General features: G+C 46.5%; 2 protein-coding genes across 15 annotated transcripts in view; one reads left to right on the forward strand and one right to left on the reverse strand.

Moving 5' to 3' along the window:
* The window catches only part of ankfn1 (ankyrin repeat and fibronectin type III domain containing 1), a 46,773-nt gene extending 41,952 nt beyond the window's left edge, over positions 1-4,821 (reverse strand). For 5 of the 11 annotated variants that reach the window (XM_061756501.1, XM_061756500.1, XM_061756495.1 and 2 more), the window contains exons 1-4: positions 3,633-4,817; positions 2,328-2,455; positions 1,991-2,122; positions 149-339 (exon numbers count right to left, since the gene is read on the reverse strand). In XM_061756501.1, the coding sequence (XP_061612485.1) occupies positions 149-339; positions 1,991-2,122; positions 2,328-2,443 (439 nt within the window). In that variant the 5' untranslated portion in view covers positions 2,444-2,455; positions 3,633-4,817. Of the gene's footprint in view, positions 1-148; positions 340-1,990; positions 2,123-2,327; positions 2,456-3,632 lie in introns of all 11 variants that reach the window. The other 6 variants (XM_061756499.1, XM_061756496.1, XM_061756502.1 and 3 more) reach the window with 5 other exon arrangements.
* Positions 4,822-4,882: 61 nt separating this feature from the next.
* On the forward strand, positions 4,883-13,185 carry LOC133469447 (uncharacterized). 4 transcript variants are annotated; one of them, XM_061756560.1, is made up of 6 exons: positions 4,883-5,828; positions 6,917-7,100; positions 9,462-9,553; positions 9,633-9,808; positions 10,527-10,618; positions 13,082-13,185. In XM_061756560.1, exons 1-5 carry the CDS (start codon positions 5,572-5,574, stop codon positions 10,577-10,579), a joined length of 762 nt encoding a protein of 253 aa, XP_061612544.1. In that variant the 5' UTR covers positions 4,883-5,571; the 3' UTR covers positions 10,580-10,618; positions 13,082-13,185. The 4 variants fall into 4 exon arrangements, with proteins under 4 accessions (XP_061612544.1, XP_061612543.1, XP_061612540.1 ...); XM_061756559.1 differs by lacking the exon at positions 13,082-13,185 and adding an exon at positions 11,535-13,054 and having other exon boundaries at positions 4,888-5,828; XM_061756556.1 differs by lacking the exon at positions 13,082-13,185 and adding an exon at positions 11,535-12,188 and having other exon boundaries at positions 4,897-5,828; positions 9,633-9,797.
* The last annotated feature ends 961 nt before the right edge of the window (positions 13,186-14,146 follow it).

The following is a 14,146-nucleotide window of genomic DNA, read 5'->3' on the forward strand; positions in this document are numbered from 1 at the left end:
GCACTTCATATTTCAGGCGGGATTAAATGAAAGTCAACTTTTACTCTGGAGACTTGAAATCGGCCTTCTGTGGGGATTTCAGTGGCTTTTTTTTTTTCGTAAACTGAGCTTTCAAAAGGTGTCATCGCGTTGCAGGACCGCATCCCACCTGTTGACTTCCAGTGAAGTCCTCCGGGACCGGCGGCGAGACGCCGGCGCTTCCTGATGCCGACGGCGCCGTGGGTGGCCAGGGCGGCGGCGGCGGCGTCGGGCGTGGACGAGAGGACGGGCAGCAGCGGGGTCACCAGGAAGGGCGTCTCCTTGCTCAAGGCCGGGGCCAGGAAGGCGCCGTCCCGCTCGCTGGACAGTTAACCACATATTTCATGTAGCAATATATTACATGAGATATGACTTCATGGTCTACATGACACACCTGGAATGTATCATGTTTTTCTCAAAACAATCAGCACCCGAACGCAGGAGCCGCTGTCGGCCACAGCTCACGCCCTGACACTCGCGCAACCTCAGGCTAAACGAGGTCGGGCGCCAATGAGCGTTGAAGTAAATCGAAGCAAAACGTCTGCCACCGAGCTTCGAGGGGATTATTTTTGCGCATGGATGAAAGTTCATGCAGATTCACGGAGTGACGGCGTCGGGCCGGGACATAAAGCGTGGAAAACGCAGAGGCCGTCCAAAGTTTGGGATCATTTCCCACTTCAATAAAAAGATCAAGCGCAATGCGTCGGCTGCGAAGCAAACATCATTAGCTCATTTGATATAGCCCACCGCCGCTAGTTAAAAGGTATTTTAACGAGCCCACAGGTGCTCAAAGATAAACGCGGCTGCCGGTGCATTTCAGTCGTTTTATTCAACAAACGGTAAACCGGACTCTAGCGGCACGGCCGGCGTTGACGCCGACCAGCGGACCGGCTCGCCTTTTGTAGCCATATACGCTCAAAGTCACAGATACTACTGTATCATGTGACGATGGCGACCCCGAGTGGACAAAGATCATACATGCGCCTCACGTGGACATTTCATTGTGTTCAAGATTTGTTTTTCTGATTAGTCAAATAATGAATGGGATAATACTCGATTGTACGAATATTTGCTAGCCGCAGCGTCTCCCGTGCTTGTTCATACCCGGCCTCGGAGACGACGTAGCTGCGACTTCGCCACGAGCGTCGTTTACAACTTCCCTTTGTTTCCCTTCGCAGGACAAAGTCCAGCAGCTCGGTCCAAGTCAACATGGTGCTTGTTATGTACAAGTCCGAGTAAAAAGTCAAGAATAAAAAAAGTGGAGTACAAGTTCCATCGCAAGTCACCGAGCTGTCCCGGAAAATGTCCTCGGGGAGCGGCCCACGTGCCACCAGCTGTTGGCGTGCCCGCCGGCCGTGTGTGCAACAAGAGCGGAATCTTAAGAGAGTGTGCAGCGGTCGCGAAGCGGCGCTTATCAAGTGCGGCCCATCGGCTCTTTGTGCCGCTTTCTAAAGGAACCGGCAACACAAGCGCCGCAGAGTCGCTCCTGCTTTTATGTACATGACTTGAGAATTGAGGTCAAATGGAACGTGTGTGTGTGTGTGCGTGCGTGTTTACAGTACGTATAAAACGGTTTTATTTACAACAAATCAATGAAACAAATACTATCATGAAATAATAGTCAGAATAATAAAGCGGGATGGAAAATGGATGGATAATATAGAATAAGAAGAATGACATTTTCCACTCATATTGTCACATTTAATGTATCAATTATTTTGATGTGTGTGTGTGTGTGTGGTGGGGGGGGGGGGGGGGGGGGGGGGACTACCGTATGGAAATAAATGCAACAAAAGAGTCTCGACACTGCGAAGGTTCGGTGGGCCGGATTAAGGAACCAAGCGGGCGGCCTGCGTTTGAAACTTTGCCCGCCTCTGATCTCAAGCGACATTTGACACCTCAGTAGGCCGCAGTCCACAAGCGCAACATCTTCGTGACATCGTGCAATTGTGTGCGTGCGCACGCGCGCTACCTGTCGCCATCGCCGCGGTCGGACGCGGAGGCCGAGTCCGAGTCCGGGGAGGTCGGCAGCGGGAGCGACGAGGGCATGCACAGCCATGTTTCCAGGTCCGAGAACTTGGAGCAGCTCAGCATCTCCAGAACGCTGCGAGGGGAGACAAAGGCCGCTAATCAGTCGCGGCGGCTAAAGTACTCGCACGCCGGACTTACGCAGAAGTGCAGATACTGGACCGATTCGACTCCTTGAGTAAAAGTCAATAGTACGGACTCTGAAATGTCCAGAAGTACAGCAACAAAGTCATTTGTTACTTCCCACCGCCGCCGGCAAAGCGGTATACGAAAGTGTCTACCTCTCGTCTCCCGCTGCCTGGACGTCATCTTTCTCGTCCGCCGCCCGGAAGACGCAGGAGATGCGCGAGTCTCGCGAGGACAACAGCGCGCAAGAATCCTCAGAATCCACCGACATCTTGAGCCATATCTGCAAAGACCGGCGGACCGCCGCCATTCAGTTCCCGGCCAGTTTGTCGTCCGCGTGCATCAATTCAAGCCATTCGTTGACAAATCATCAATTCTCAAATTCATCAACAACTATTTGGATAATTGACCTTGTTTCACTGGAAATTGTCCAAATCCTCCAAATTTCAGCCCCACAACAATAAAACATCTGCTTTTACTTTGAAAAACAATCATCAATAGTTCGCTCTATTTTCTGACAGATGTAACAAAGCACCAACTGAATCATAATTCAGTCATGCCGTCCATTTGAAAGGGAGCTTTGTTTGTAATACATAAAAGGAAATGTGTTTATGATTCATTGAGGCATCTAAATAAATGGACAGATTAAACGATGAATAAAATAATCGTTAGTTGGAGCCCAAATACAGATTACGTTGGATATCAGTCAATTGTTATTATCTTCAATGTACGTACACAGCAGAAATGTAGGATTCTTTGTTGAGCGGGATGCTAACTGCTATCTCGTCTCGCGAACGTAGGCCAAGCTGTCAACTATTCCGGGTCATTAGGTGAAACCGTCTCGGTCTCGGTTTGATTTCTTCACACAGTTAGGGGGGGGGGGGGGGGTCTGAATTGTGTCGGGTAATCGTAGTTGTTTATGACGGCCGATTATTGGTGCGGCGTCCCAAGTTTTGGGATTTGTGACATAACTGACATGAAAACCGTTTGGACTCGTCGACATTTGACAAGACAAGCAAGCAGTCGCCTTGCATGCGAGCCCGGTGGAGTCTTTCCATTGGCTGGCGCTCGCTTACGTGAGCTGAAATTGAGGTCCGTACCCGTGACCAACATCTGTCCGCGTTCCCGCTGTGTTGCACACGAATTGTCACTTTCGCCAAGTAATTGGATGCGGGGCTAATTACCTAGCTGTCATGTGACCGTTGTGACGTAAAATGACGCGCGACCGATTCCTCGGTTTGTCCGTTGGGGCGACTTGTCGCTGTAGTTTCGTCAAGTAATTACACGTCATGACGTGCGGCTGTTTGGGCAAGTTTGATTGACGCGCACGACGCAGGGCGCCGAGACAAACGTTTCAAAACGAGCTTTTCCCTGGAAAAACAAATCTTCCAATTGACGTTTCCTTGCTCATGTTGATTTGGGCCCCGACGGCGACCGTGTACCCCCCGCGGCGGTCTTACCGTCTGGCGGTGTCCTTTCCTCGGCGTCCCCGGTGTCGCTTGCCCTTGTTTTCCCAGAGCGCTAACATCTGCTCGCGGGGCTGTGGCCTGCTAACGTGTCTTTTGTAAAACATCCCCAAAATGACGGAGCAGGCTCACATTTCATTGCGGTTCTCGCCGCCGCACGAACTCCCGGGCCGGCCCAGCAACATCTGGGCCCGCGGCCGCGATCCAACACGGCCCCGAGGCGCACTCGTCGTCGGGCCCGCTGCCAGGCGCGCAAACCGCCGCCGAGCAAGAGTCGAAACGCTCCAAATGTCAGCTTTGATCGCCTCGAGACTTCGAGTTGAAGTTATTTCAAGCGATCCTTCGAGGGAACGAGAAAAAGGAGACGTTGAAGGAGGGAAGGACACTTAACCATGAGGGAGAAGTGGAAAACAACAGGAATTATTAGGAGGGGAAAGTGAAGAACAGAATCAGAAACGGAAAGTAATTCAAGGCGGGAGGATGAGGAGGGTCTCGGCGATGACTCGCTTTGAAGCTGAGGCGAGAAGAAGAGAAAAAGGCTTCAGCTTGACAGATAAGAGTCGGCAGGAAGGACATACGCCCGCCCGCCCGCGCGTGCGCGCAGACGCACACGCACACACACGTTGACGTGTCATCACGTTCGTGCTTTGCTTGGATTCACTCAAAGAAACTTGATTTTTCTGAAATTGTTATTCCGGCGTTCCCACTCGCACTGAGCTTCACTGCAAGAGATGCAACGTAATTCAGAGCAAGAGGACGATGCAAAGAAGGTCCCCAACTCAACTCCAGGCGTCGCCCTTCCCTTAAGAGCGCCACCAAAATGCAGTGCCGTGAAAAAATATCTGCCCCCTTGGAGTGGGCAAAGAAAAATGTCAAATGAAAAATAAGAATTGAGAATATGCACAGTCAAAGTGAAGTTTGAAATATTTCATCCACTTTCCATAAAAGCGACCTCTGCTGACCATGGAGAAGAATTACATTATCATTTGAGAAGTCGAAGCGCCCTCTGCTGGCTGTAGAAAGACAGTCCTATTAGCGATATAAGAACAAAAACAGGACGCAAATACAATATGTAAAATTCAAAAAATTCCTTTTGCCTGCGCATTGTCCAAACAAGCTGCATTTTGAAGTGATCAAAGTGGATGGAGACGACGCCAAAGCACACGGCCGCCGCCGAGCTCGAAAGGGAGCAAAACCCAACGCGGCCTAAGAAGGTGAAGTCGCGTTAAGATGCTGAAACGTCTTTTCGCTTCTTTGAGGGCAACGGTGTGTTTTCCCTCCCAACTTTCACCTTGGAATGAAGCGTGGACAATTCCTTATCGTGTGCCACCGCCGAGCGACTAAGAAGGGAAATGCTGTTACAAATTTCGTTGTTGCATTTGTGCCTCGTTACAAAAGATCGACAGTCTATCACAGCAATTTTCGAGTATAGTCGTCACAAACGGGCCGAGGGTCCATTTTTCTTCTCGGCCGTTTTTTCGGGGAGGCTGCAAGTTTTGGTGTATGATGGGCCGCGAAGGGCCCCCCGGCCGTAGTCTGGGAAGCGGTGTGCAGTTGCTTCGATTGTGTTTCGATGATTACAAAAATCGTTTATTTGTTTGTGCACGGCGTCGTGGAGGAGATGAATACGAATCGCGATGGATTTGCGATTCGAAGGACTATGGGGACGTGCTTTTGAGGGGGCCGCGATAGAAGTCCCGAATCCGGCGCGTGACGTCACAAACCCCGTCGGCGTCATTGTCGTCCGGTCTTTGTGTGACGTCAAGCTCCTTGAAACGGGCCGCTTTCGTCGGTGACGCGAGTGCGCAGGCGGCTCCGCGTATAAAATGGGCTCTGCTGCCTTCGTCTCATCTCCCCGCAGAGTCCCGCGGACCCCAAAACAGCCGCCGGACGTCTCCCGTGGCGCGCTGCGCTCTCCCTTTGTTTTTGGAGGATGTTCGTGGCGGTGGAAAGCCGGCAGCTGTCCGAGAACGAGCGCCGGGTTTTGGCCATGCAGGCCCTGTGCAGGAGCTCCGAGCCGGTGGCCTCCTTCCTGCCGGTGGTGGTGGAGTCCTCCCCGCCCCCGCCCCCGCCGCCGCCGCCGCCGCCGCCCGCCGCCCGGTCGGCCTCTCTTGCAGCCTCGTCCTCTTCCTCCGCGCGCAGGCCCGCCGCCCGTTGGACCGTCAAGCCGCGCACAGGCCCGCAGATTCAGTAAAACAAATCATCATCATCTTCTCGCGACGACGTCGGAGCATTTCCTCCATAATATCCTACTAGTGCGCGGAATTGGCCATGGAAAGCAGACTCTTGTTCTACTATTCAGTTGACTAGTAGAACAACTGCCTCGCGACTAACGTTTCTCGCCACTAGTATCACGGATACCAAATAAATAACTTCTTGGAAGCAATTATTCAATATCCTTGACTGCTCACTTTAAAGTCCGTGCACTAGTACACTCTTTGTCCTCATTAGTAACACTTTTCAACACACTAGTAGAACAACACTGGCTCACTCGGAACGTTTTTCTCTACTGTTAGCAAGGATATTTCATAAATGTATTCATTTGATATCCATCCTAGGTCCTCACTAGTAAGACAATTCGGCGCACTAGTAGAATGACTGTCTTTCTCTCCACTAGTCCAAGGACCAGTAAATGCCGAAAGTGTTCAATAACTTGGATCTCTCTCTTAAGGTCTGTGTACTAGTACCTCTTAGTCCTCACTAGTTAGCAGCGCACAAGTAGAACAACTGTCTTACTAGCAAAGTTTGTCCCCACTAGTATCAAGAATGTTGAACGGAGCCGTCAAAGCAATTATGCGATAAAGGTGATATTCATCTTAACGTCCCTGAACAAGCGTGCGCCTTGCCTTGTCCTCACTAGTAGGCAGTTTAGCTAACTAGTATAACGACTGTCTTACTAGTAATGTTTTTCTCCGGTTCTAGTCCACTAGCATCAAGGATATTGGGGCAAACGGCTGACGAGCCTTGTTATCCATCTTCAGGTCCGTGAACTACTACGCTCTTTGTCATAACTAGTAACACAAACTAGCAAACTAGTAGAACCAGTACTGTTTTGACATTTATTTCTGCACTCTAGTCGGAGAACTACGTTACTAAAGTGAGGCTACGCTTTCGTCGACATCTGCGTGCCACTAGTACCACAAATAAAACACTCGATGCTCACTAGCAGAGGTTATAATGTCGCTCGTCATGCTAGTAGTACGCAGTTGTCAACTAGTGCAGTCTTTGTCTCACTAGTAACATGCAGTTGTATTAGCGTGTGCTCCGCATGTGCTAAGGTGTCTCACTCGTGAGGACAAAGAGCGTACAAGTACACGGAGACTGGAATGCACGACTAGGATCTGGAAGCAATCAGTCAATGAGCGTTTGTGCAGGAACGTGACGTCTTCGGTGAAGCTGGGCTGCGATCTGGATCTGGAGTTCATTGCCCGGAACTCGTGGAACGTGCAGCACCTGTCAACGGTACCACCCAAAAACTCATTGTCAATAATAAGCAGCTGGTAAGTTGGGACGTCGTGTTCAACATAAGTCAAAACAGAATACGACGATTTGCAAATCATCTTCAACCTAGATTTCATTGAATACACTACAAAGAGAAGATCTTTCATGTTCAAACTGATCAACTTGATTGTTTTGAGCAAATAATCGAGGTTCGCCTCTTTGCGAACAAGTGCGTGAATAAACAGTTGAACAGTTTAAAGACAATGTTCCTCAACGTACAATTGCAAGGAATTGAGGGATTTCATCATCTACGGTCCATATCATCATCAAAAGGTTCAGAGAATCTGGAGAAGTCACTGCATGGAAGCGTCAAGGCCCAAAACCAACAGTGAATGCCGGTGACCTTCGATCCCTCAGGCGGCACTGCATCAAAAAACCGACATCGACGTGTAAAGGATATCACCGCATGGGCTCAGGAACACCTCAGAAAACCAATGTCAGTAAATACAGTTGGGCGCTACATCCGTAAGTGCAACTTGAAACCCTACTATGCAAAGCAAAAGCCATTTATCAACAACGCCCAGAAACGCCGCCGGCTTCTCTGGGCCCGAGCTCATCGAAGATGGACCGACGCAAAGTGGAAAAGTGTTCTGTGGTCCGACGAGTCGGCATTTCAAATTTTTTGGGGAAATTGTGGACGTCGTCTCCTCCGGGCCAAAGAGGAAAAGAACCATCCGGACTGTTATGGAAGCAAAGTTCAAAAGCCAGCATCTGTGATGATATGGGGCTGTGTTAGTGCCAATGGCGTGGGTAACTTACACATCTGTGAAGGCACCATTCATGCTGAAAGGTACATACAGGTTTTGGAGAAACATGCTGCCATCCAAGCAATGTCTTTCATGGACGCCCCTGCTTATTTCAGCAAGACAATGCCAAACCACATTGTGCACGTGTTACAACAGCGTGGCTTCGTAGTAAAAGAGTGCGCGTACTAGACTGGCCTGCCTGCAGTCCAGACCTGTCTCCCATTGAAAACGTGTGGCGCGTTATGAAGCGTAAAATGCGACAACGGAGACCCCGGACTGTTGAACAGCTGAAGCTGTACATTGAGCAAGAACGGGAAAGAATTCCACCTACAAAGCTTCAACAATTCGTGTCCTCAGTTCCCAAACTTTTTATTGACTGTTGTTTAAAGAAAAGGTGATGTAACACGCCGGTAAACGTGAGCCTGTCGCAGCTTTGTTGGAACGTGTTGCAGCCATCAAATTCCAAGTTCATGATTATTTGCTAAAAATCAAGTTGATCAGTTTGAACATAACTATCTTGTCTTTGTAGTGTATTCAATGAAATCTAGGTGGAACATGATTTGCAAATCGTCGTATTCTGTTTTGACTTATGTTGAACACGACGTCCCAACTTCATTGGAATTGGGCTTGTGTTAACGGGGGTTTTAGCAACAAACTAAGCTAGTTTGCTAACATTGTGAAATGGCTGATTAAAAAAAATGCTAAATGCTAATAATGACTGGAAAAAAAAAAAGACTACTTGTACTTAATGTTTTTTTCCAGATTAAACAGAAAACAAAGTACAAAAACATTTTTTTGTACTTATAAAACTAATTTCGATAACTGATAACTGATCACAATCACGTTACATGTTGGTAAGAGAGCTAGCTAGCTAGCTAGCGTTGGCAAAAAAAATGTGTTCCCACAGTCTTGCTAACGGCGTGAACTGACTAACAAAAAAAATACTTCATTAGCTAATGATAACAAAATAGTTTTGTGTTTTTTTTTTTCAGATTGGAATGAGATTTTTGAACGCCACAAGCAGGCGGTTAGGCAACGCATTCGCCATCAATCATTCTTTAGCCGACAAATAATAAAATTCACTTTTATAAGGCCATGAAATTTGTGCAAGGCTGAGTAAATCGAGTATTTGTCAACTTAAATCTTTTGTTCACAAACTGTAAATTAGATTGACGACAGTTTACACTTGAGATTTCGCTGCAGCGACTCACTGATGTCCCCGAAGGAATAATGTGGTACTGCAAGAGACAATGTTACACTGTACATCAAAAAAGGCTGAAGAGCGGTTTGAGTGAAGAGAACATTTGTCAATGCAAAACATTTGCTTACAGGCGAAGTAAAGTAAAATGGCTGCAAATTACTTCAGCGACTCACTGAGGACAAATGTGGTATTGCAACACAGCAGGATGATAGTTTGGAAGTTTGGAGGGTCTGACGCATATTTTAGCAAATCTTTTCTTGCCACAATTATCCGGTTGCACAGCAAGTCTGCCAGCAAATGTTGACTTTTCTTGTTTTTTGTTTTGTTTTCGTACATTTTGTTCGTTATTGAGCGTCAACCTCTGCTGCTCGTCAGGTCTTCAAGTCGCTCGTCATGAAGATCCGCAAGCCCCAGACCACGGCCAGGATCTTCCAGTCGGGAATCCTTTTCTGCACAGGAGCCAAGAGGTCCGTGCGTCGGCCCCCGCGTCCGTCCGTCTGCGCTTGTCTGCGATTGGTTGAATCCCGGCTGTTTGTCGTCCGCCAGCGAGGACGAGTCTCGGGTGGCCGCCAGGAAGTTTGCCTTCAAAATCCTCAAGCTGGGCTACCCGGTCCACTTCCTGGACTTCAAGGTGCTCAACATCGGCGGCACTTGCAAGACGTTCCCCATCAACCTGGAGGATCTGTTCTTGGCGCACCAGGACCACTGCAGGTCCGCTAAAGGTCACATTGCATGCAAGGCGCTTTTGTTTTCGCATTATTCTTTTTGGGGGCCTCAACATACCCAAAATCTCACCAATATTGTTTTAGCCCACCAATGATTTCTGTTCAGTAAACTCTGGTTTATGATGTGGGAGTGCATTCCAGACGCATCCACAATGGGTGAACATCTGTGATAGACAGATCATTAAAAAAAAAATAATAATAATAATTTTTGAAAAAAAACCCTAAACCTTTACTCCTCCCACACATTTTATACACATTTGTAAAATGTAGTAAAACACGTTTTTTAAAAAGTCTTTCTTAGTGCCTCTTCTCATTCTCTTAAGTGTCAAGAAATGGGAGCCAAAGTTATATGATAACATCACTTTGAGGAACCAAAAAGAAGACTCCAAATAAGAGGCAAAACGTGCTTGCTTCAAGCTCTTTGTCACTCGCAGTTGAACTTTACATTAAATAACAAGACATTAAATATAAGACAATAGTTTCTTTTGAACACCAAAATGTTCACCAAAACCTCCTTTTGTCTCACAAAGTCTCCTAGCTTAACGCTAACATATAATGCGAGATAGCATAGACTGGCTAATGGGAATTAGCATAGATGTTAGGGTAGTTGGCGCCGTTCAAACGTTTCACGTACCTGGAGCAGCAACACATACGCTTGCTTGCTGCTTCATTATTTTGCGTCAATATTGGTGTTTGTTCTACTTGGTTTCCTCAGTTACGAACCGGAGTTGTTTCCTGCCCTCCAGTACAACTTCCGCCCCGGCATGACGGCGTCCATCTTTTCCTCAGGTTCCGTCTCGCTGGTCGGTAAGTCGATACATGGAAAGATGAGAGAAAGTAGGTTAGCTATGCAGATAATATACACGCACACGTGCACTCGTATTACAGTGGCCGCTCGCATATTCGCAGTTCGGCAATTGCAAATGGAGTCACAGAATCCCGCTTAGTCACGTTTTTTTTTTTTTTTTTTTTTTAAAAGGAGATCCCTTGCTTATTTTATTGATTGTTTCACACCATCCATTTGCTTTACCGCTTCTCCTCACACGGGTCGCGAGCTGCTGGCGCCCGTCCCAGCCATCTTCGGGCGAGAGGCGGGGCACACCCTGAACCGGTCGCCAGCCAATCGCAGGGCACGTAGAAACAAACAACCGTTCGTACTCACGTTCACACGTACGAGCAATTTAGAGTCTTCAATCAACCGAGAACGCATGTTTTGGGGAAGGGGGAGGAAACCGGAGTACCCGAAGAAAAGCCACGCAGGCGGAACGATTATAATCAATTGAAATGTAAAAAAATAACTCTGAATAATGAATGTAGTCTTAATTGTTCTGCAGTAATATTTGCTTCAATGTGGATTTGGCGTTCTGGCCCCGTGAGGGTGAATTTGAAATGTGAAACAACAACAACAACCAAAAAACAAATGTAGTTCCAGTCACATGACGGACGACCGATCGTGAAGGCCCTGGGGCAGATTAGATTGACATGGCAACACACAGAGGCTGAACTCTGATTGGACACACACACACACCAAAAAAAAACTTCAGCCAAGAGAAATGTGTGACATGAAGAGCATAGACCTTTGGGAATAAATGCATCCAATTTCAAGGAATTTTGGTTGTAAATGTACATCAGTGCTTCTGATGGTGTTGAGGCCAGCGGAGAAGGCCTTGCCGCCCTGACCGCGCGCCACATGTCATGCAAGCGTCGATGTGTCAACTCGCAGGCGCTAAAACGGAGGAGGAATTCTACAGAGCGTTTCACAGCCTGGACGCCATCTTGATCGGCTTCAGGAGGACGTGAAGCCCGCCGGGCCTCCCGCTCGTCACGGCGACCTTCTTCTCGGGTGTTAGCGTGTAGCATTAGCCACGTGACCATCTCGTACGCCTCCATTCAAAAAAATACACACACATATTTACATACTTATCATGATACCAATAATAGCTTGAATAGAATAGCCAATGATTAAGCTGTCGTCCTGTCAACGCTCAAACTGGAGAAAACTTTAATTAAATGAAGAGTTGTTTTGATTCGAATTATGAATATAATATCTTCTATCTTGGAACGATCGATCATCAACAAGTACAAGTTGCATTGTGAGTGTTGATGTGTACCTGCTGTCTTCATGTAAAGATGGAATAATAAAAAGTCCCGAGGAAGAAAAGAAAGTGTCCTTTGTGTTAGCGCCACTAGATGTCAGGAGAGTTTAGCAATGAAAATTGTCACGATTCAAACGCTCAACATAAAAAAAAAACACTTTGTCCTGAATACATTGACAAAAGTCAAGGACATCAAACCACACAATACTCCACAATGTCAAGCATGCTAGTTTTTTAAAACAAATATTTTGTATTTAATTATGGGCAGTAAATCAATTAACACATTTAGTGAGATGATAAATAAATCCATAATTTAGATTTCACCCATTTTAGAAAAAAAAAAACGGAGAAATAAAAGTGACAAACCAATAATGTTTAATAATGAATATATACTACTAATTATTGAACGAAAAGGTGATGTAACACAGTGGTAAACGTGAGAGCCTGTCCCAGCTTTTTTGGAACATGTTGCAACCATCAAATTCTAAGTTCATGATGATTTGCTCAAAACAATCAAGTTGATCACTTTGAACATGAAATATCTCGTCTTTGTAGGGTATTCAATTAAATCTAGCTTGAACATGATTTGCAAAATATTGTATTCTGTTTTTTGTTGTTTTAACACAATGTCCCAACTTCATTGGAATTGGGGTTGTAAGTTAATTATTTATGATCAAATGTAAATATTGTTATAATAAACCGCTTCATAAAATGTATGTACTTACTATTGGTGCAAGTAAATATAATTCTAAATAAGAAATTAACTTAAGTTCATTAGTTAAAATTTCAAATGTTTTCATTGTGACCTTTTTTGAAATTAAAAAAATCCCTTCTCCAAATGAGCTCCCATCTGTCTTTTAAAAACTCAAATGTGGGCCTTGAGCACAAAAGTTTAGAAATAAAAACGGGGGGCGAAGGGGGAATGAGTTGAGTGTTGAATGTTTACTTTGGACGTGAAATGTCTACAAAGACTACTTTTTTCCATGACGCGAAATGTCATAAACACAACACTACGGGAAGAGACGATCTCGCGTCGCTTTGTAAAGATTGCAAACGAAAAAGGCCTGAAAATGCGCATGAGGAAAAAGCTGTCCAGCAGTCAGCCTGCAGTGTGTGTGTGTGTGTGTGTGTGTGTGTGTGTGTGTGAGCCCCCTAAACATCTGCTGTCACGTAGTCTCCACACAGACCCGCAACCGCATCCGGGAAGGAAGCCATTTGAGCACTCGGACGCGCATCGGAGGATCGTCAAGGATCCACGACTCCCTCACCGCCACATCGTGCCCACTGGTGAACTCAAGTTCGCAACAAGCAGCACTTTGGCAGATAGTTGAGAAGTCTTCCAAAAAGCTCTCTCACTTTACTGTCACATTAAACAAAAACAATTACTACTTGGTGTTTTTCAACTCTGCTATCTTTATGCTAACACATCATCAAGAAACGCCATAGATGGGTTAACAAATCGCATCGGTGTGGCGGCATTATAACGCTTGAAGCGACCACAAAGAATGAAGCAACACATGTAGACAATACAATACTCACAGGCATTTTTTTTTTTACCCCCAGTGAAAAACGACGTGACATTACTGCATCTTGTTAAGGAGCACAGACCAATTTTTAGTGGACTTTTTTTTGGTGACATAAAAATGCATATAGAGTGGGCCCGCACACGGATGCACCTACTCTGATCTTTTTTCAACATTTTTAAAATTATTTTTTATTAGTTTAGTGAGTTTGTTATTTTTATTTGTTATTATTAAAGAATACAAGTCTAATATAATTATGGGCGTCAATTATCGGCGGATTTTTTCCTGTTCTTGGTCTGGGCCGGTCCCTATCTACCCGTTGCACATAAGAAGGATTAAGGACGAGGGAATGATGACTGCGTTCGGAATTATTCACTCATTGACGACTCGCTAATCACTACAATGGGATTTGAAGTGGACTTTTTAATGGAACAATCTCGGTCCACTTCCATAAAAATCCTGATAGGGCGAGCTTAAATCCATCCAGCTTTGGATGAGTTGACCCCGGATCAAAAGGCTCACCGGGGGCCCCCGCTGACCCCCACGTAGCCCCGTCCCTCCCCTTCTCCTACAAGCAAAGCCTTTGAGGATTGAAACATGAAAAGGGGGGGGGGGGGGGGAAAGAAGCAGGCCAGATGTTCCCAGTTGAATGGAGAAACATGGAAACCAGGATCCGGATCTGTTAGTCACTTTAACCCCTTAGCGAACACATGAGC

Source organism: Phyllopteryx taeniolatus, chromosome 19 (assembly GCF_024500385.1).
Source record: "Phyllopteryx taeniolatus isolate TA_2022b chromosome 19, UOR_Ptae_1.2, whole genome shotgun sequence".
Taxonomy (NCBI): Eukaryota; Metazoa; Chordata; class Actinopteri; order Syngnathiformes; family Syngnathidae; genus Phyllopteryx; species Phyllopteryx taeniolatus.